We start from the raw sequence: 20,613 nt of genomic DNA, 5'->3' as shown, positions 1-20,613 counted from the left end.
ACAGTAAGAGTGGGATTTCAATATGGTAATTTTTTCACAGTTTTGTTCCAAAAAATATCACAAATGAATTCCTATAATTCTAATACAGTTATCACTAATATGCAAACCATTAACTTTGTATCTAAAGTTCATTTACTATGAAATAATGGTTATATAAATCTGACAGTTTTTTTACTTTACCTTCTACAGCTTGAACTTTTTTTTACCTTACTTTTATTAACTGCTATAATAAAAGGTGCAAGTTATGAAATCCTAGTTTACATTCTTCTCAACTTTGTCCAAGTTTTTCACTTTTATAACTTCAGTCACTACCCGATCACTACAGGAAGGACTGATTCCTTATGAAATCAAAGTATAATAGAGTGCATGTACACTGTACATGAAAATTATTAAATTATTCCTGAAACTAACCAGTACTAAGAATGGAGTGTAAGGAAACAACAAGCTTATCACTGACGGGGTTTGAGCCCATGTGACCTTCAATCCTTCAAATACTAGCTTAATGTGTTAACCACAATACCAAGTTGCCACATTTACCAAATTGACCACAAAGGTCCTAAAAATCACTATTATCAACAAAGGACAATAAATTATAAGCTTCACACAGTTGCCCAAATTTCAAAATATGTGCGGCTTCAAGAATTTTAACTTGTGAACTTATCATTCTTTTCATAATTCAATACAAGCACTAGTTTCAAGGATCCATGACTGACATAATCAAGAAAATCAGATTTCATATAATATTTGTCTAAAATTTGAAGCAGAGAAAAAGAATACTTGAGAATTTGATTACAAGATTTTGAAGACATAGGAAGTATAGGAAAAGTTATCTGACATCGTGACAGAGCGATTGCTATTATTTTTCTACTATTATTCTGGTGAAGAAAAGAACAAATAAAGCGTGCATTAGAAGACAATGTCTTGACTAGCCTATGTTAGTCTAAAAGCACACACTGGTATCAACAGGGTTTCAGATTTAGAAAACACCTACTTTGGCATATCCCTCCTAATTTCTTCAGGTCGCAATAAATCTTGTCTGAAATGGCAAAATTTCCATTTATATCATACAGTCATACAGATATCAACAGCTTGAAGACGGGTGGAATTAAGATACTAAAATACAAGGTACTATGATAAGCCTATAAATGCTACACCATACACCAAAGGGCTTACGACAATGAAAAAAAATGCTGAAATCTTGCTATGTAAGGCAAAAACAAACTTGCACTGGATCATCCAATTTCAGCTTTAGCTACTTTATAATTATAATTACTTTCAAACAACATGCAAATAATGTATGAAATGTAAATGACAAAAAGAAAATGACAAAATTTTTCTTTGCGATGATGTAAAATTTATGAAATATTTATGAATAAAGGGAGACAACCACTACAAATGAAGAAGTTTACTCAATGGCATGATTATCTTTCCTTTGATGAAATATCATGTAAAAATGCCCATGCTTTCAATATTGGTGATATTAAATGGTGTACAATTTAGTATAAAGGTATGTGTTACAACAAGATATTTCACAGTAGAATAAGTTATATAAAATACATGAATATACATGAAAAATACTAAACCTTTGTTTGGAGCTGATTCTACATATTAAAAGGAAAATAAAAAGATAGAAAAACAAAATGAACTCAGGTGTTATTTCTAAAATGATCTTAACATTCAATTTATAAAACGACAGAACTTTGACTAATAATTTTACGAATATTCATGGACATTTAACTTTCTATTGAAAAAAATAAATCATTTAGAAAATAAGATTTCATGAGAGCCACAGCTGAGCATCAAGTACTGATTTGGATTTTTTCTCAATTAAAAAAAAAAATGTTTCAAATATATAAGGTGTGATATTTGAAAAAAAAATTGTAAAAAAATCAGGTCTAAACCAGCCATCACCTATACAAACTGTAACATATAATGTCATTATCATTTCTATAATATAAAACACAAATTATGTGATACCAGATTGTCTAAAGAAAAAAATATCACGAGTTTGATTATTATCTAGGAATAAAAATATTAACCAAAAAAAAATAATCTTTTCTATGCAAAGAAAGAAAGGGATTAAAAAAGAATTGCATAATTTTTATCATGAGGCGAAAAGGTTCTTTATATTTATATTTTTCAGCTTTATTTAGCTTTGTGTATCCAGAAGATTTAGTTCTAAGACTTTTTTTTAATTGTAAAAACACACATAATTAATTTATTAAAAATCCTTATAAAAAGGATGATCCCTCAGAAGCATTAATTACAACAAAATAACATGACATCCCTCATGCCCACTATCAACCAACACCCATTTCCAGCACCCACCCACCTCCAAAAAAGACAGTGTAGTCATTTGTACAAATTGTTTCAAAACTTAAAATTATCATCTAAGTCAGGTCACAAACCAATCCATTGCTTGAAATCAAACAACCAGATCGATCCTGCAGCACTTGACATCATAAAATCTCCACTCTTTTTATTTTGGAGAATACAAATTACAAATATTCAATGGATGTTCAATTTATACATCACAATTCCCTCTCTTCACATCACAGAGAACCGTAAAGCAAACCATGAAATAATTTTAGTTATAGCATCGTTTGGGGCAAAAATAATGGAATGAATTTAGTTTATAGCACAGCAAAGGGCTTAAATAATGCAATAATCTTGTTTATAACTGAGTCACCATGAAGTAGTTAATTTATTTATAGCACACAATAAATGAATAATTGAGTTATAGTAGTCACAGGCACAATGATGTAATAATTCCAGTTATGGCACAGTGAAGTGCCACAAAGATGGAATACCCTTAATTATTGCACAGTAACAGGCCATAATGTAAAAATACATTGGTTATTGCACATTTAAATTGCCATAAGATGTAATTTTCTTAATTATGCAAAATTTAACAGGCACATGAAAAATAACCTATTATGGTAAATAAACCTTTAGTTATGGTACTTAAAGTACTATTCAGATGGAAAAATCTCAATTATAGCACAAAAATGGGATACATTGATAAAATAACCTTAGTTATGGTACAGTTAAGTGCCACAAAGATGTAATACCCTTAATTATTGCACAGTACCAGGCCACAATGTTAGAATAACCTTAGTTATGGCACAGTAAAGTGCAAAAAACATGTAATATTATCTTAATCATAGCGCAGTTATTAATACAATTATATAATAACCTTAGTTATGGCACAGATAAGTACCATAAAGATGTAATAATCTTTAAATCTCATACCGTAATGGACCACCAAGATAAAATAATCTTAGTTATGGCACAGTAAAGTGCAACAAAGATGAAATACTCTTAATTATAGCACAGTAACTGGCACAATGATAAAAAAACCTTACATATGGCACAGTCAAAAGGTCATAAAGATGGAATAAACTTTACCTGGACTCTTCTTCGTGATAGGTAGGTTGCCGTGGTGATGGAGATTGGTGGACAGGTGTCACCTGGACAGGAGTATAAGATGGTTTTACAGGAATCTCGGGTTTTGCAGCTACTGGTGGTTTGTACTTAGGCTCACCTGAAACAAACAACACTGATTTCTTACATATATGATGAAAAACTTTATTCTCATGTCCTAAGCATTCTCTAAGATCTTGTAAAACAAGAAGAAAATAAGCTCAAATTAAATTCCTTTAGATTAATATTACAATGTGACATAATAAACAAATTACACACCATATAATGTTTTCAATTATCAAGTTACTTTCTGTCAAATATGCAACAATGTCATTTTTAAATAATGATCTATAATTATAAACTACTGTTTTATCCTTCCTACTTTTTTTTCAGTATTACTCATATCATTATCATTGCATAATTTGATATGATATGATAGCTTTTTGTCAGTTGCTATACACCCGAGAGGGGCATTTGTCCGAATCAAATATCACTGGAAATCTATACAGCCGTCCTCCATACAGCATAAACCTTTTTACAACCACAGTATCAATTCTTCCCAAGGAAAAATTTAATTAAACACAATAAATTTAACCTCTATAGTGCAATACCTCTCAAAAACAACTAAAATTTTTATTACGCAAAAGATGCTGCTCTGCAGAAGTTTTGCTGTATCACATACATTTATCGGATTATCATACACTTTTATCGGATGGCGAGACACAAGTCTGACAACCCTAGAAAATATAAACGTACTTGGTGGTGTAGATGGTTCGTCATAACTAGGAAGAGGTTCAGGTATAAATGAAGGTTTCGCAACAGTCAGTGTCACATGTTCTGACGTCGCCTTTAATGCTGCAACAGCCTCGTCGTGCGTTACATTCTCCAAATTATCATCGTTTACCTGTAATATATGAACATTTTCCAGTTTATAATCATGTACTAGTAATAAAAGAATTCTTGAAATTACTATAACATTGATATTTTCTGGCAAATTTGGGTCTGAAATTCGGCCCCATTCCTCTCTACAAAAAGAATATATCATTCTCATATTTCCCATAGTTCTTGGTTTTTTCAAGATCCAGTTTACCTAATGAGGATCATATATTTATAGTCCTGCCACCATTTCCCCCATATGTGAAACAAACTGACAAGTATAAAATTGTCACATCTGTGCAATATGACCAGGCTGTTGGATGGCAAAACTTTTTTTCATCCTGGTATCCCCAAAAAATGAAAATGCACAGTTCCCAATATTGAAAACTGGGCAAGTTCATTTACAAAATTCAGCAGATTATATATAGGTTAAATGACCAACAAACAACAGTAAATAAGATTTTACTGAACTTTTTAACATAATATGGTCATATATCAGGCTAATAAAAAGATCAGGGAAGTATCGTCCACTCCATACCATATTGTCTCCTGAAATAGACTTATACAGCCTGTACTGTATAAGTGGATATTTACGCGTCATAAAAATTTTGCAAATGTCTGAAAAGTGGACTTTTTGTGTGCGAAAATATTTGCAAAAATATGATTTCTTGAATTTAATACTTGAATTTAATACTGTTTTTGTGATATCATTAATAAAGCAGGTACATGTTAAGAATATGCCATTATTGTCATCGTTCTATTCAATTATTTAATACCATCATTATTTATATAATTGTTTGAAATAAACATTGCTAGTTTGATAAAGGACCTGATCACATATTTCTTGGTCATATTTTGAAACATTCTTTTGTTATATGAATAACCTATTGTGTTATTAACACATTTATTGTTTCATAAAAACATTTGTGATTTGTTAAGACCAAACTTAAACAATCAAGCAATGAGAAAAATTAATCTCAGTACCTGAACAGTGAAATTAATTCATGTAACATGTTGTATGAAAATGAAAACATGTTTTCAAATGATAGGAGAAAGTTTGCCTAAAAATAAATAATTTTTGGGTGATCAAATATTGGCGAATAATTTCAATTCACAAAAATCGCAAATATTTCCTCATCGCAAAATTAACCACTTATACAGTATAATCAGAATGGGCTCTTCAAGCCGAATGTTATTGTTTATCTGATAATGGAAATTACTTGTATGAATGACACATATTAGAAGATTAGCATATTTATCCTCGGTCCCGCAGGAATAAATTTATCTTCAGTTTTCTCTAGTGCCATTGCTACGTCCAAAACAATGTGCTTATGAAATGCCTACTGATATTTTGAAGCTATTGTATTTGATATACTTGTGTTCAGTCAGGAATGGAAATAAAATAATCAAGAAAAAAAACATTAAATATATTATCCCATCAGGTTTGATTTTAAAGACAGGTACTAAAATTATTCTAAAACATATTGCAGAGCTCATTAAATAATTTTGACAGAGTTAATACCCCTTTCCCCCTCTTATTATACATGTAGTATTTCCTTTATGAATAATGTTACCTCTCTTGAAATTTTAATCAATTTGAAATATAAACATTTTACTAAAGATCAATTTGAAATATAAACATTTAACTAAAGCATATCTATACAGAACGTAGATAGAAACTCTTTACGAGTACATGTACTTTAATCACAAAATATCAATATAAAATTTAATATACAATTCATAAAATGCTTTCAAAGTAACTAATAACTTTCTTAAATCTGAGAAAAGTTCCCTACATTAATATGACAGGAAGCAGATTTTATGATGCATCAAAATTCAAAGAACAGTATGTACAAACAGTGGAGAAAGGGTTCAAAGACTCCCATGAAAATAGAACCTAATGTTAACCCTACATCATGAACACTACATGAAATATTTCCATAATTAACTTAAAACACTGATTTTCTTCATCACTGCCATAGTCAAATACTTACAGCTACTAATCTGTCGCCGACTGCTAGGCGGCCATCTTGTTCTGCAGCGCCCCCTTCAATCACCTTGGTTACAAATATCCCATCATCCCCTGGAATGTGTTGATTTCCTATTCCTCCAGCAATACTAAAACCTAAACCTGAAAAATTAATGATAAAAGTTCTTAAAATTGTAAAAGAAAGCTTACTATTGTAAACAATTTAACTGCTTTTTCCCTTGTTGGTTTAGATTTAAGCCATTCCAGCTCTGAAAAGGTGTTCCAGCAACATTTTAACTGAACTTTGCATATGGATGACGACCCAGGGTTTTGTTTGCATAAATCATTCAGGAACAATCGGATTACTAGTAATCTAAGGATTGCTGACCGCGTGGGTTCAAACCCTGTCAGGGGCAAGCCGTTGTTTCCTTGAGCAAGAAACTTTACATTCATTGCTTAGTACTGGTTGGTTCCAGGAACAGATTCGAGAGTGTTTCAATAAGCTTATAGCTTCCAACACAATCGAACTAAAATAAATTTGTATAAACTAAACTAATCGGCTTCTAGACCAGGATCATCAACCTTCCATAAGCTAGCTAGTAGTCATTTGTTCATATATCAGAAGCCTTGTTTTAAACTAGTACATAAGTTATGCAGTATCACAGGAGACTAAACTTTCATAGGTAAAGAGAAAAGTGGTTCACAATAAGTAACCTAGCATTAAGACACAAAGGACCATATAAACTACTATCAAGTCTAAAATAACATTTTGTTGTTTCTATACCCTTTCCCTGCAGAATTTCTTAAATGGACATGTCCAACTCTCATTTTTGGAACAGTCTATGATTGGTTTGGGGATATCATAATAAAATTTTAAAGTAAGCCAGCCACCTGAGTAAAGAGGCTGGTGAGACTGCACCAATGTGCAGCCTGGCCTGTCTATATACTGGAGGCAAAGACTAATCAATATCAGTTAAGGCAGGTTATACATGTAGGTCTGTTCAGTCAAAAGTCAAATTCCAAAATCAAGGAGTACAATGCTTTACTATCTTACTGAACAACTGACAATTTTTCTTGAAAAACACTCCTGAAAAACGAACTAATGACCTCTAGATTCAAATTTCAAAATTGAAATAACATCCATTTGTCAAAGTTTTGACATTTTAAAATAATCCTGTCTTCTTTTGGACAATATTCACTGAAAACAAACAGACATGAAATATACCACTAAGAACTAAATGAGAATGCATAAAGCATGATGTTCACTAGAACATCAAACTTTTAAATAAACAAGATGGGATAGTAGATTTTTTTTAGATTTTTTGCAACCAGACATTGTTTGAGTTGTAACAAGTATGTCAATAATCTATACTTTAAGAGACATTCATACTACTATTTTATTGTTACAGCTTCTATTTGTGAAAAACACAAAGATAGATATACAATGAAAAGCAGTAAGTGTCAACAGTATGTTGTCTTACGGTAATGCTTTCTCGCCAAAAAATTTCTAACATCGGCCAATATCGTAATGAATCCGTCATTTCCGAAACAAAATTTTTCTAAATTTTCAGTATTCAGTTTTTTTACTTTTTATAACCAGAATTTAGTACATAGCTATAAAGAATGAGTGATTGGAAATGATCAAATGCCCAAGATTTTGAAATGATAACGCTCTGTAAGTAACCGACTTGCTATGAAATTGGTGGGTATTATAATTTTTTGGCGGGAAAGCATTTCTGTAAGACTACCTTAAACTTGTGAGGAAAGCATTGTGTTGTTTTTTGTTTTGTTTTTTGTTATGTATATTTGCATTCATTCCAGGTCTAGACAGTACTGCTGCCCTAACAAGCATCAGGGGTGCAAACTCCAATGTCAAAGCTGGACAAATCCATCAGATAAAGTGATAAGCCTTTCCATGCTTAATATCTTAAATAAACTAAAATCTTGTCCATCTTTCAATCTGGACAAAACCATTTTTAATTTTTAGCACCGTAGGGAACGTGTTACAGTATCGCGTTTTTCGGTTACAGTATAGAAATTTCAAGATGGAGGATTATTTATGGGAAGAGATGTAGGTTATTTTTATTCAGGTCCATACTACTAGTAGTTTAGTTTCTAAAAGATGTTTTTGTGCTTTGCTTGTAAGGAACAGAATCCGGTATCTAGTCATATGTTTCTTCAGACCCTGCACCGCAGATTTATCTCTATATTGTCTCATAAATGTGCAGATTTGAAGGTTTAAAAATTTGAATCGAGAGACCAACGCATTTTTTTCCCATTCCGACATTATTTAAGCATGCCTACATAAAGTAAATCTACAAAACGTTAGTCTTTTGTATTTAGAAACGTTTATAAAAGTAAATGACCAGTTGAACCTATTTTCCTGTTGGTAAAATGCGTTTGAAAAAATAAACAATGTTACAGTATAGAGCCAGGTTAATTTTGAAGGGTTACAGCATAGACCTAGTGACTTTGAACCCATTGTGTTACAGTTTATACCCAGATTTTGGTTACAGTTTAGATACATTGTACTTGCCAAATTTCAAACAAAGTTCGTGTATCCATTATTTTTATGAAATAACTCATACCCTTCTATTTAATACATTCTTGAAAGGTTGTATTACTTTTTTTCTTCGGCAGAAAAGTTATAGTTTGCTTTTTTTCTTACTTTAAGTTTCAGATTGAGACTTTTTGCAGAATAAGTAATGTCCTAAGTAAAGACTGTTTTCACGACAACAACAGTAACTTTTATTGAATTGTATTGAGAGAAGAAAGATTATTGCTTGATTTCATTACACATTATAATAATGCCTATTAGTAATAAAATAGAGAAAAAAGAATCCTTAACAGAAGTCCAACACGGAAAACATGAAAATGTTGCAAGATCAGTTTGATTAAACCTGTTCATGGACGGTAGTGGTAACTGCAAGCTACCTTCCATGCCTCCTAGCACCGGCTTCAGCAGAATTCACATTAAACATGAACTGGTACACTTTAGATTTTTTAACATCTGTGGATGTGTTCACATGGTGGTTATCATGGAACCTTCAATGTGACACGTTATTGCCATTCTATGAAAAGCGGCATATTACGCCCAGGATAAATTCGTGTGCCCTAAACGAGAATACAATGAGTGAAACTAAATAAAATGAAATTTTGAGAGGGGATCGGAGGTTATGAAGCCTGCATACCATAGATAAGCTGTCAAAAGACACAATTAACAAGCAGGCAATACCCCGAGAATGATTAAACAGTATTTAAGTGAGCAATATTTCAATCTATAATTGTATTTTAAGTTGGAATTTCCATTTACCATAATGTATTTTTAAGTATTTAAAAGGGTTTGTTACATTTGGCTTTCTTGGATTTTAAGTTCCAACGACACTGAGGTCATGTGAAAACATTCCTGTTTTAGTGTAAAGAAAGACGCCAGATACCCTTTGTGAAACATTTCAGACACAAGCGGGCACCTGACTAGAACCACCGACCTTCCATAAATGAGCTTGATAGATTCCTCACATACAAAGAATCCAAAGTCATGATTGGATTTCAACTACAGCAGTAAATGAAAGATAGCCTTATCCCGACTCTGCCACTTTTATGTACCTCCATCAGCCTCACTAGAGAAGATATTTTAATTGTCTGACCTTAATTTATACTTTCAATATTATTTTCTTTTTCAGAATCATGAAAACTGCTATACAGACTGTCTGAAATAAGAAAAAACGAGTTTTAATTTAATAATGACAAAATAATCATAAATTCAACAAAGAAGCATTCGAAATGTCGCCATGATCATGATTTGATTTGAATGCTTTTGGTTCGAGACGAGAAGGGTCTTTAAACATTGCCTTTTTTCAAAATCTGTGTTTTGGGTTTTCGTATCCCCGATTGCAACCGAAACCATTTGAACAACTAATTGGTAGAAAGTCATGTAAATTTCATCACATTTATTCAAGTAGTTACTGAGCGGATGAGATTGAGCACACACATATACGCCATCGGGCCAATAAGCTCACAGAGATTTAAAAGTCTATGTAACATTCATACATTTTACCTAGTATATATAGAAAATATCGAAGTCTAAACTGTAACCGAAATCTGAGTATACACTGTAACAAAATCAGATAAAAATCGCTAGGTCTATGCTGTAACCTTGCACAAATCACCTCGCTCTATACTGTAACATTGTTTATTTTTTCAAACGCATTTTACGAACAGGAAAATAGATTCATCTGGTCATTTACTTTTATAAACGTTTCCTTACATAAAGGACTAACGTTTTGCAGATTTACTTTTTCTAGGCATGCATAAATAATGTAGAAATTGGAGAAAAATGCGTTGGTCTCTCGATTCAAATTTTCAAACTGTCAAATCTGCATATTTATGAGACAATATAACGATAAAACTGCGGTGCAGAGTCTGAAGAAATATATGGCTAGATACCGGATTCTGTTCCTTACAAGCAAAGCACAAAAACATCTTTTAGAAACTAAACTACTTGTAGTACGGACCGGAATAAAAATCACCTACCTGTCCTCTCAACAAATAATCCTCCATCTTGAAAATTCTATACTGTAACCGAAAAACGCGATACTGTAACACGTTCCCTACGGTGTTTTAGGGAACATTCAAAATATGTTCTGCCTTTATAGTGAACAATATGTACTGACTGAATATGAAACAGACTGAAGACCATGTGTCAGCTGATCCTGGTCTGTCGTGGTCACATTAATAAAATCTGTTATCGCCGGCACGGGTTACAAGTTTTAATAGTGGTCTAGAATTATTTCCCCTTCCTGCATTCAAAGAGTAAACAAGCTTAATTTTTTTTCTACTGCTATCAACAACACCTTAAAGAATGGATATAATATGAGGTCACAAAAGTCAAAGATTTTATTTCGTCTTATCCACTCAAACTATTTTTTTTTCCATATCCACTCAACTAAAACTTCTAAACTCATTTAAACATTATCTGAAACCTTTCTTAATGGCACAAACAGGAAAACATAAGAAATCAGACAGCCTATAAAACATAAATGTCACACTCCCATAACAAGCTCCATTTTTACGAGCACGATAAAAACCATGTCTAAAAATAGAAGCAATATTCTATTGGCATTACATGGATAAAAAACTAGACATAACAGATATTCTTTGTAAAATCAACAAATAAAGTCAATTAATTTATACATTAATTTATACAAATACAAGAAGCGCCGCAATGCAACGAAAACCAGGTTTTCAACGACCAAGTTTTGATGTGACATCAATCAATAGGTCAAAGTGCACTGAAGTTATTGAGTAGAAGCTGAAAATTCTATTGTAAGCAAATAACCTTGAACTTGCTCCCAGATATCTAAGTGGCAATCCAAAGCTGCCACTCAGCAAGTTTGGTGTCAAAAGGTCAAAGCAAACTCAAGTTATAACATGAAAACTAAAAACATTAACCTTGATCACAGACAGCTGGGTGGCAATTTCAAGCTGCCTCTTTATATAAGCTACCCATTCATCAAGTTTGGTGTCAATAGGCCAAAGCAAACTCAAGTTATTGAGCAGAAACTGAATTTCTATTTTTAGTAACAGTGACCTTGACCTTGATCACAGACACCTGGATAGCAATCCCAAGCTGCCTCTTGATATAAGCTATCCATACACCAAGTTAGGTGTCAATAGGGCCAAAGCAAACTCAAGTTATTGAGCGGAAAACTGAATTTCTTTTTTAGGTAACAGTGACCTTGACCTTAATCACAGACACCTGGGTAGCAATTCCAAGCTGCCTCTTGATATAAGCTATCTATACACCAAGTTTGGGTCAACAGGCCAAAGCAAACACAGTTATTGAGCAGAAACTGAATTTCTATTTTTAGTAACAGTGACCTTGACCTTGATCACAAGACACCTGGGTAGCAATCCCAAGCTGCCTCTTGATATAAGCTATCCATACACCAAGTCTAGTGTCAATAGGTTCAAAGCAAACTCAAGTATTAAGCGGAAACTGAATTTCTATTTTCAGTAACAGTGACCTTGACCTTGATCACATACACCTGGGTAGCAATCCCAAGCTGCCTCTTGATATAAGCTACCTACACACCAAGTTTGGTGTCAATAGGCCAAAGCAAACTAAAGTTATTGAGCGGAAACCAAAAGTTGACGCCCGCCCGCCTGCCAACTTTGGCATTACAATAACCCAGTTTTCGTTGAAAACCTGGGTAATAACCAGATAATGGAATTCAATTCAATTATTCTAAAAAAACATGTATTTACACTGGTCTGTAAAAAAAAAAAAAGCCATATTTAATCATAATAATGCTATATTAAAGGGACTCCACTGAGGTTTTTAGACATGACGGGCCTGGAAATATTTTTTTAAAGTTTGTGTACCAATACCAACTTATTGGGTTTTTTTTTCTCTCCAATTACTTATGTGCGAATTTCTAGCTCATTCTCTCATCCTGTTTTTCGAGAATAATCTTTTTTACCTAAAAATACTAATTCGGCAAGTAATCGCATATAAAATTCGATTTTCGATTTCATTCTGAGTACATTTCTTTGATACCTTTGCAGGTTTTTATCAATTTTAAGTGCTTCACTTGAAATTTGTTTAGATTTTCAAACTTCATGTTAGAGGCCTACAAAAGTGCAAGGGCAACAAATAATATAGTTCTTTTTATTACTATATCCTTTTGTAAAGAACTAGAATAGTTCAAGAACAGCTAGATCATCCACAATATATATTACATCTTTTATTTATTATAGCGAACGAATTCCAAAATTAATTTGATGTGAAGAGAAATTAAGAAAATCATCAAAGACTCGTTTAATAAACAGACATGAAATTTTTACCTTAGTAAAAAAACTACTTATCTGTGCTTGAACAAAGTGTATACGTATAATAATTGCTTGTAATATTGAAAGGTGGTCTCTTATTGCATCAGAGAGAATGTCAATATAGAACATAGTTTCATCTTCAACATTTCATTACCTGTAATATATATCCATTATAGAGATCCATTAAGAAGATCCAATGAAAATTAATGAAATTTTCTACGAGAAATTCCTTTGAAATTATTCATCTTTAATTAAATTTCAGTAGTTATAGTTAATGCCTGAAAAGCACATTAAGGCTCTCATATTAATAATTATTGCCCTTTAAAATGATTATGACGTGACCCAATGAGAAAAGCTGTCATCAGCTTTTATTTTCTGTTTGAAAAACAATTATGTGTTATTTTAAACTAAGTATTTCAGTAATTTTATCTTGGAAAAGTGTGCATCATATCACTGTTAAATCTTTTTTAAAACATTGTCTCAAGAGCTATTTATAATAACGTCCATGACATTCGTTTCTAAAAATAGATTTGAGGAATGTCAACTACATGTATCCCCTTTACATATACAGAGCAATAGATTTGGGGGTATAAGGGGGTTTTTCCCTTTTTAATGAAATTTTATCTGCAAAATTTATTTTTTTACCTGACAAAATTAGAAACAGCTATCTAAATATAACATAAAATTTTTAAGAAAACGGGAGGGCTGTTTTTAAATTTAGGCAAAAAATATTTAAATGGATTTTGTCCAGTTTTAAATTTTTGGGGGAAAAAACCATTAAATCCCCTTTCAGGGGCCCAATTTTTAAAATATATTCTGACTGACAGTAAAACGGGGGGGCCAGATTGGGGTTGGGATTTGGAGAAACCCAGCTGATCTTGGTCTGCATCGGTTGCAGAGTAACTTAAAATCTGTTGCTGCCATTAGGCTTTGAGTTAATGCAACTCAGTTAAAAAATTTTCCTTTAATTCATCGCAACTTTTTTTTTCTTAAGGAATATTGCACAATCAGAAATAAAAATTAAAATTCCCTTTTAAAAATTTAAAAGTTTGTGCATAGAAATATATAAACTAATTTAATATATGTGATAAAAAAATAGCTTATGTTATCTATTCATCTATAATAGAACCACATAACATTTCCCATAAAGTAATTGCTATCGAAAACTCATTCTATGATATGAATCATTCATTGTTTGAATAAAATAATAGAAGCTAGACAATCACAATAAAATAATTTTCTCGCCATAAATCAATCAGGTAGTAATCTACAGTTTGGATGACGGCGGATAAAAGCAAATTTGACGCTGCTCGCTTTGATCGCAAAAAACAATTGTGCAAATATTTGTATCATTTTTGAAATTTTGCACAATTGCGGGTACAGTTTAACGTCTGTATGTATAAAATATTCATGAATTTCGTGTAAATCGGACGTGTGAACATCAGCATTACATCCCTGGAATGGTGTGTGAACGTAATCGTCCTAGCGTGTGAACGATACTGTTTCATATGTGCAGGAGACCTTAATGCATTTAGAATGTTTACACGCATGCATAATTTAGCAGACGACAGATAAAATGTTACCTTAGGAATCCGATTGCTCTAATATAATGGACATTTAGTTGTCATCACAAATGTTAACCTATTCCCGCGGGGGATAAAGATCAACAATAATACTTGGTATTCAGGAAAACATTATACCATATTGTTTTACAAAATTAGCTCAAGCATTTTCATGATATCTTTCAGGCCATTAATGCTAGCAATTACTTGAAATTTACAGGCAAAAAAAAATTATTTTACAGACAATATGAAATGCCAGTTTTCAAGATAATGCAATTAACTGTTGTATCATTTCAAAACCACAAAACCCTAGGGCTACACATACAACTTAGAAAATACAGCAATAAAATGCATGCAAAAACCTTTGACTTGACCTAAAGGTCATTTAGGCCTCAAATTACTGCTTGAAAGGAAGACTTTTCAGGGTTCCTATTCTTTGACATGTTGAAAATTTTTGGACTTTCCCAGACTTTTCAAAGACGTTTTTCTCTTGTTCAGAGAAGTGCTATGACTAACCTTTACCATGCGGTAACTGAAGAGACAAGCCTTTGCCACCAGTATATACCTAGGTGAGTCTGAACATCCATACAGTGTCACCAGGCTATATACTGTTGGTAACTCAATTTTAGCATTTTTTATATTTTAAAAAATCTACAAATTTCACAAATTCAGCAGGTAAAGTGGTACGACTTAATGCTTTAGCTTGTTGGGGGAAGATGTAATGAGACAGGTTAACAAGAACTGTCGCAGGACAGTAACGCTAGACTATTTGAAAAGTTGTCACAAGTGTGTTTCATTGAGTATAATAATGCTTACCTATATGAATACATAAAATTGTCCAAAAAGGTACAAAGGCTTGTTATTAAGATGTTTTATCGAGTTAATCACTGCTTTATTATTATAAAATGCATAAAATTGTTCAAAAAAAGGCACAAACCCTTCAGTAGTTATGGAGATATTTGCTTAACCAGGAATTTCTAAGTAGAAAAAGGGGCATAATTATGCAAAAAAGCACATCAGAGTTATGGGACTTAAGCCAATCATGTTAGATAATCTCAGAGAACAAGTGTGTGAAGTTTCAATCCATCCCCTTCAGTAGGTAGGGAGATACCAGCTTGCACGCAAAAACTTAACCAAGAATTTCTAAGTCGAAAAAGGGGCATAATTATGCAAAAAAGCAAATCAGAGTTATGGGACTTGTGCCAATCATGTTAAATAATCACAGAGAACAAGTGTGTGAAGTTTCAATCCATTCCCTTCAGTAGTTATGGAGATACCAGCTTGCACGGAAAAACTTAACCACAGGGACGCCGACGCCGACAAATGGGTGACTGCATTAGCTCGATTATTCTGCGAATAGTCGAGCTAAAAATGTCAACAATCAGCCCTTGACATATCAACATAAAGGAAAAGAACAATGCGTCCCCACATTGTAGAGACATAAGACACAGGAAAATTCAAATTAAACAACATTTTTCCAACTTCATATATTTTAAAATTTCACTTTATATATTCCAAACCAGACAGCAAAACTTTACAATCAGCAGATTGTTATTTTAGATGTTATCTTATTCCAGCAATAAAGGTCACATTCATTTTCCCAGAATAATTTTCAAAATAGACATGTCTGTAGTTAAAGATAATTTCTCTAGTGTCCTTAGCAACCCTTGTACTCATTTTATAGAAACTGGTTAAAACATCATTCTGTGCAGTCTAACCACTCCAAGCTCTATAACTCTGTAAAAGATAAATCAGAGTTATGGGGCCTGTGCCCATTATGTTAGATAATCACAGAGAACAAGTGTGTGAAGTTTCCACCCATTCCTGCCAGTAGTTTTGGAGATACCAACTTGCACAGTAAAAATTCACCATAGTTTTGGATATATAAACTTGCTTACAAAAACTTAACCAAAGTGTGACGGTGACACGGACAGCCATAAATGAGGCTATTCCTAGAATAGTACAGCTAAAAATGATAAGGAGCATAACAAAACGTCAGTCTTTCTGATATATATCACCTACCTTTATTTCCCTTAGACAAGTCTATGGTAAGTATGTTTTCAACTGGAGCTTTTAACCGTTTCACATACTGAAAAATACATTATATTCAAATAACAAAAACCATACCCAGCTAGAAACTTCACTTTACCGTTATTAATTTAACAAATAATATATGAAAATTCGCTTTCAACTGAACCTCTAAGAATACAGTTATATTTCCACAACAATCATCTGTGAGAAATTCCGCAGGTGTTTTTATCACACGCTGAAGAGAAAAAAATCTGTACTATATTATATGAAAATATTTTGATTTGAGTTTAACAACCCTTTTAACTCTCTATTTGCCAGTTCAGCAGCCAAATTATTTGCCAATGCATACAATCTAAACCATAACAAACATGTTTGTGCCTCATTGTTCTTTACAGTGTTGCCAGACACTACACTGTAAGCTCAGCTGGGTAATCATTTCAATGCCTTTAAATTTCAGGCACACAAGATCAAAACTCAAGCATGGCTTGTCTGTTATAGAATTTTAGCTAGAAAAAGGTATCAGGTCTTGAAAAATTCATTCCAAAATATTCAAGTGTTTCATAGAAACTTGTCAAGATACTTTTAATTATCCATATCACAATTGGTTTGCACCAAGTTACCTTTGGTCATATTCAAGGTAATTGGCATACTATCTTCAAACCAAAGCCAGAACATATTGCTTGGTTGTGTTTAAAGTAGCACCACAACTGTCAAGGTCAAATTATGGCACGGTTCAGGATAATTATCCCTGAAAGACCTTGTTGCACCTTTGTACAATTTAAGGCACAAGACGACACCCCGAGTTAGAATCACCAACCTATACACCAACCAAGACTGATAATACATTGTAGCGATATTTTTCTGAAATGCCAGCCATGTAAGAATTTGCACCCACATCCAGGATAGGCAACTGATTTAAAGTCTTCAACAATCATTACTTGGCAACAGAAGCTCGTAACAAAATATAACGTCTCTTAAATATGAGAAAAACAAAATTACGAAAAAGAAAATGATCAAGCTTTTTACACGTACCAATACAACTCTGGTCCCGGCTCTCTTTAGTGCATCAACAGCATCAGCATGTGTTACATTGACAACATTATCATCATTTACCTTCACTATAACATCATTCATTCTGAAAATATATAAATTTCATACTAAATAATTTATACGATATAATTGTTCATTTTATAATCCATATTTACTGGAATTCGCTTGGCGGTGTTTGACCTGTAAAAATCAAAACATACAAAAATAAATATATAACAATGAGATAACATTGCTGTATCTTATATATTAACCATATTTCATTTGATTGGCATCCCATACAAACACTTAAGGGTTATGGGGAAAGAGTTGAGTCATTAAGGGGATTTTCTTGTTGTGATGGCTGCATTTAAAAATTATTTCAGCACAAGCAGGCAAAAAAAAAAGTTTTAAGTTTTACTTATATATCATTACACTATCACACTAGCCTAATAAGTTCACAAAGTTAACAAGGGGTTGCATTTAACATGAGATCAGACAGCATCCCCTTAATCTGCTTAAATGGACTTGTCCAGCTTTCATTTTTGGGACAGACCATTATCAACTTGGGTTATCTCAACATGAAAATTTGAAGTTATGGGGTTTGTGGGGGGTTTGATTAGCTTGGAAAAACCCACATTGGCAAAGTTCTTGATTACAATCATTACCATCAGTTCTAGGAGGGAAAAGGTCAATAAAAAGACACCAACAGAAAATTATTGTTCAGCAATCAGACAATGTCACTTGGGAAGATTACTTACATTCTACAGGTAAAAGTTCTCTATACAATTAGTAAGATATTGATCCTTATATCAAAATGTATCATTTACTACAAAGACAATGTAACTAACTACATGTATGCTGGTATAGGAAGAAACAAGGTGCATTATGGATAATTATTGACCAGAGTGAAATATCCACACACTTTAACAACTATCTTAATTTCTCTTACAGGTATGAAAGAATTCGACTTCAAATAGGCTTACAGTATAAGCATAAGGAATTTATATAGAAATACCTAGACAATTCTACATTTCAGAATTATGTTTTTCTTTCTTATTGTCACACAAACCATGTATAGGTAATATGTTGAAATTCCAGCTCTACTGGTGGGGGAATACCTCAGATGGCACACCTATAATTAAGGTTTGAGCCTTATATCACACAGGAGCTTGCACTTGAGTAGAACCATCAATCTCCTGTTAACTTGCAAAACAGCATACACACATTTTAAAAGCAAAAAGTCTTGCCAGGCTTCAAACCCAGTGTTGAGTGGCAGTGGTACCTAGTTAGCTACATTAAGCATTCAGCCAATGAGATCCCTTTAAAATAATTGGGTATTTTGTTGGGCCAAGTGCAAGTTTATCAATTAAAATCTGCTATATCAATAATACATGTATAAAAGTTTTCTTACAGCTAGGGTCTGATTTATCAATAGGTGGTCTTAGAGTGGAGGAAATAAAATAATTCTTTTCAGAACATATTGTTATTTTTCTTTCACTTAAGAATGACTAGACACTCCTAAATGCACAACAAAACCAATATTTACCCCCTCACAATATATATGGAAAGAAAACCAAATTTTAATGTATAAATGCCTACTGTATGCTTTTAAAACTCCATACATCAAGATTCTGTCAAAATTCGAGAATATAATGTGTTACAAATTATTTCAAACTGTTACATAATCGTTATTTCTGCAATGTTTGCCCCCATTTAATCGAATGAAAACATCAGACTTGTTCACCCAAGACAAAATAAAACAACAACAAATGCTAGGGGTAATTTTCTGCATTTATTCCGTGAGAATGTAAGCATGGAAAAACAAAATAATCCATTTTCCTCTCTCATAAATTGTTTACAACCTTATCTTTCTTCTGGCCCAACAACTCTTTACATGCTTTTTATGCCTATATAATAATATACCAAAGACCACAGCTAAATAAAATACCTCGTATTTAAGTCCATCTCAGACTAGGTTACAAACCAATCTTATACACCATAACAAGACTAATTATTCCTTACCACACCAAATATCTTAAATGGACTCGTCCATCTATCAAATCTGGACAAAACAATTCTTCATTTTGAGGGGGAAATTTTCAAAGTATTACTTTACTGAAAAGCACAACAGCACAGACCATGATCAGATGGCATGGACATAATGGACAGTTCTCAATTCGTGGCAAGAAGAGATAGTATAAACATTTCAGGCCATATAAGGGATAAAATACTCAGCTTTTTCAAAAGGTCGGTCATTCACTGACCGGGGCTAGAGAAGTTGGTATGTCAGTTTATTATAACCACATTATAACAGAACGAGAGGGCTTCATGCAAACAAGCCATATATTTCCTGTTTTTTCTGACAGTTACTTCAACAAAATCTGACAAAGAGCTCAACAGAAGAAAAAAAATAATTTTTTCCCCGTTGATCTAAAAAGCTAGGTAAATAATACATTGTTAAGCTTTTTGTGATAATTTCAATGGTGGAAACATACCATATTTGGTTTTTACGTTCAGCACATATAAAAACAATATCAAAACAATTATATATGTCACGTCCCTACGGAGTAGCGTTGATGTATCAGTACGGTCTATTAACCAAAACTTTCCGGATAGATGTATCACATGATATGTTATGATGAAGGGGGAACAAACTTTATATCTGTCAAAGATAGCTTTTATATAACATGATGGAATATCAACAAAAACAAAACATCAGTCATCTTTATGACAAACAATAACTAATTTGCAGTCAACAGTCAAACTGTATGTAAAATAGACTTACTCTGGAATTAAGAATATTTTGGGTTTTCCCCAGTTAATCCAGGGGTACAAACCAACTTTTATGAGTACAGTTACAGCTTCAAAAATAAGTGCAACAGGCTGACTTAT

At 32.7% G+C, this 20,613-nt stretch overlaps 1 protein-coding gene across 7 annotated transcripts in view; it reads right to left on the bottom strand.

Annotated features, from left to right (window-relative positions):
- LOC132753743 (disks large homolog 2-like) overlaps nucleotides 1-20,613 on the bottom strand; it is a 156,469-nt gene that overhangs the window by 50,903 nt on the left and 84,953 nt on the right. For 6 of the 7 annotated variants that reach the window (XM_060744256.1, XM_060744259.1, XM_060744257.1 and 3 more), the window contains 6 exons: nucleotides 17,725-17,827; nucleotides 16,684-16,750; nucleotides 6,294-6,430; nucleotides 4,180-4,327; nucleotides 3,409-3,544; nucleotides 992-1,036 (listed from right to left, as the gene is read on the bottom strand). In XM_060744256.1, coding sequence (XP_060600239.1) covers nucleotides 992-1,036; nucleotides 3,409-3,544; nucleotides 4,180-4,327; nucleotides 6,294-6,430; nucleotides 16,684-16,750; nucleotides 17,725-17,827 — 636 coding nt within the window. The remainder of the gene's footprint in view (nucleotides 1-991; nucleotides 1,037-3,408; nucleotides 3,545-4,179; nucleotides 4,328-6,293; nucleotides 6,431-16,683; nucleotides 16,751-17,724; nucleotides 17,828-20,613) is intronic. The other variant, XM_060744258.1, reaches the window with a different exon arrangement.

This window comes from Ruditapes philippinarum, unplaced genomic scaffold (assembly GCF_026571515.1).
Source record: "Ruditapes philippinarum isolate M1 unplaced genomic scaffold, ASM2657151v2 ctg208_1_1_1_1, whole genome shotgun sequence".
Classification (NCBI taxonomy): Eukaryota; Metazoa; Mollusca; class Bivalvia; order Venerida; family Veneridae; genus Ruditapes; species Ruditapes philippinarum.
The sequence above is the reverse complement of the archived record's forward strand: the minus strand, read 5'-3'. Positions and strand labels throughout refer to the sequence as shown.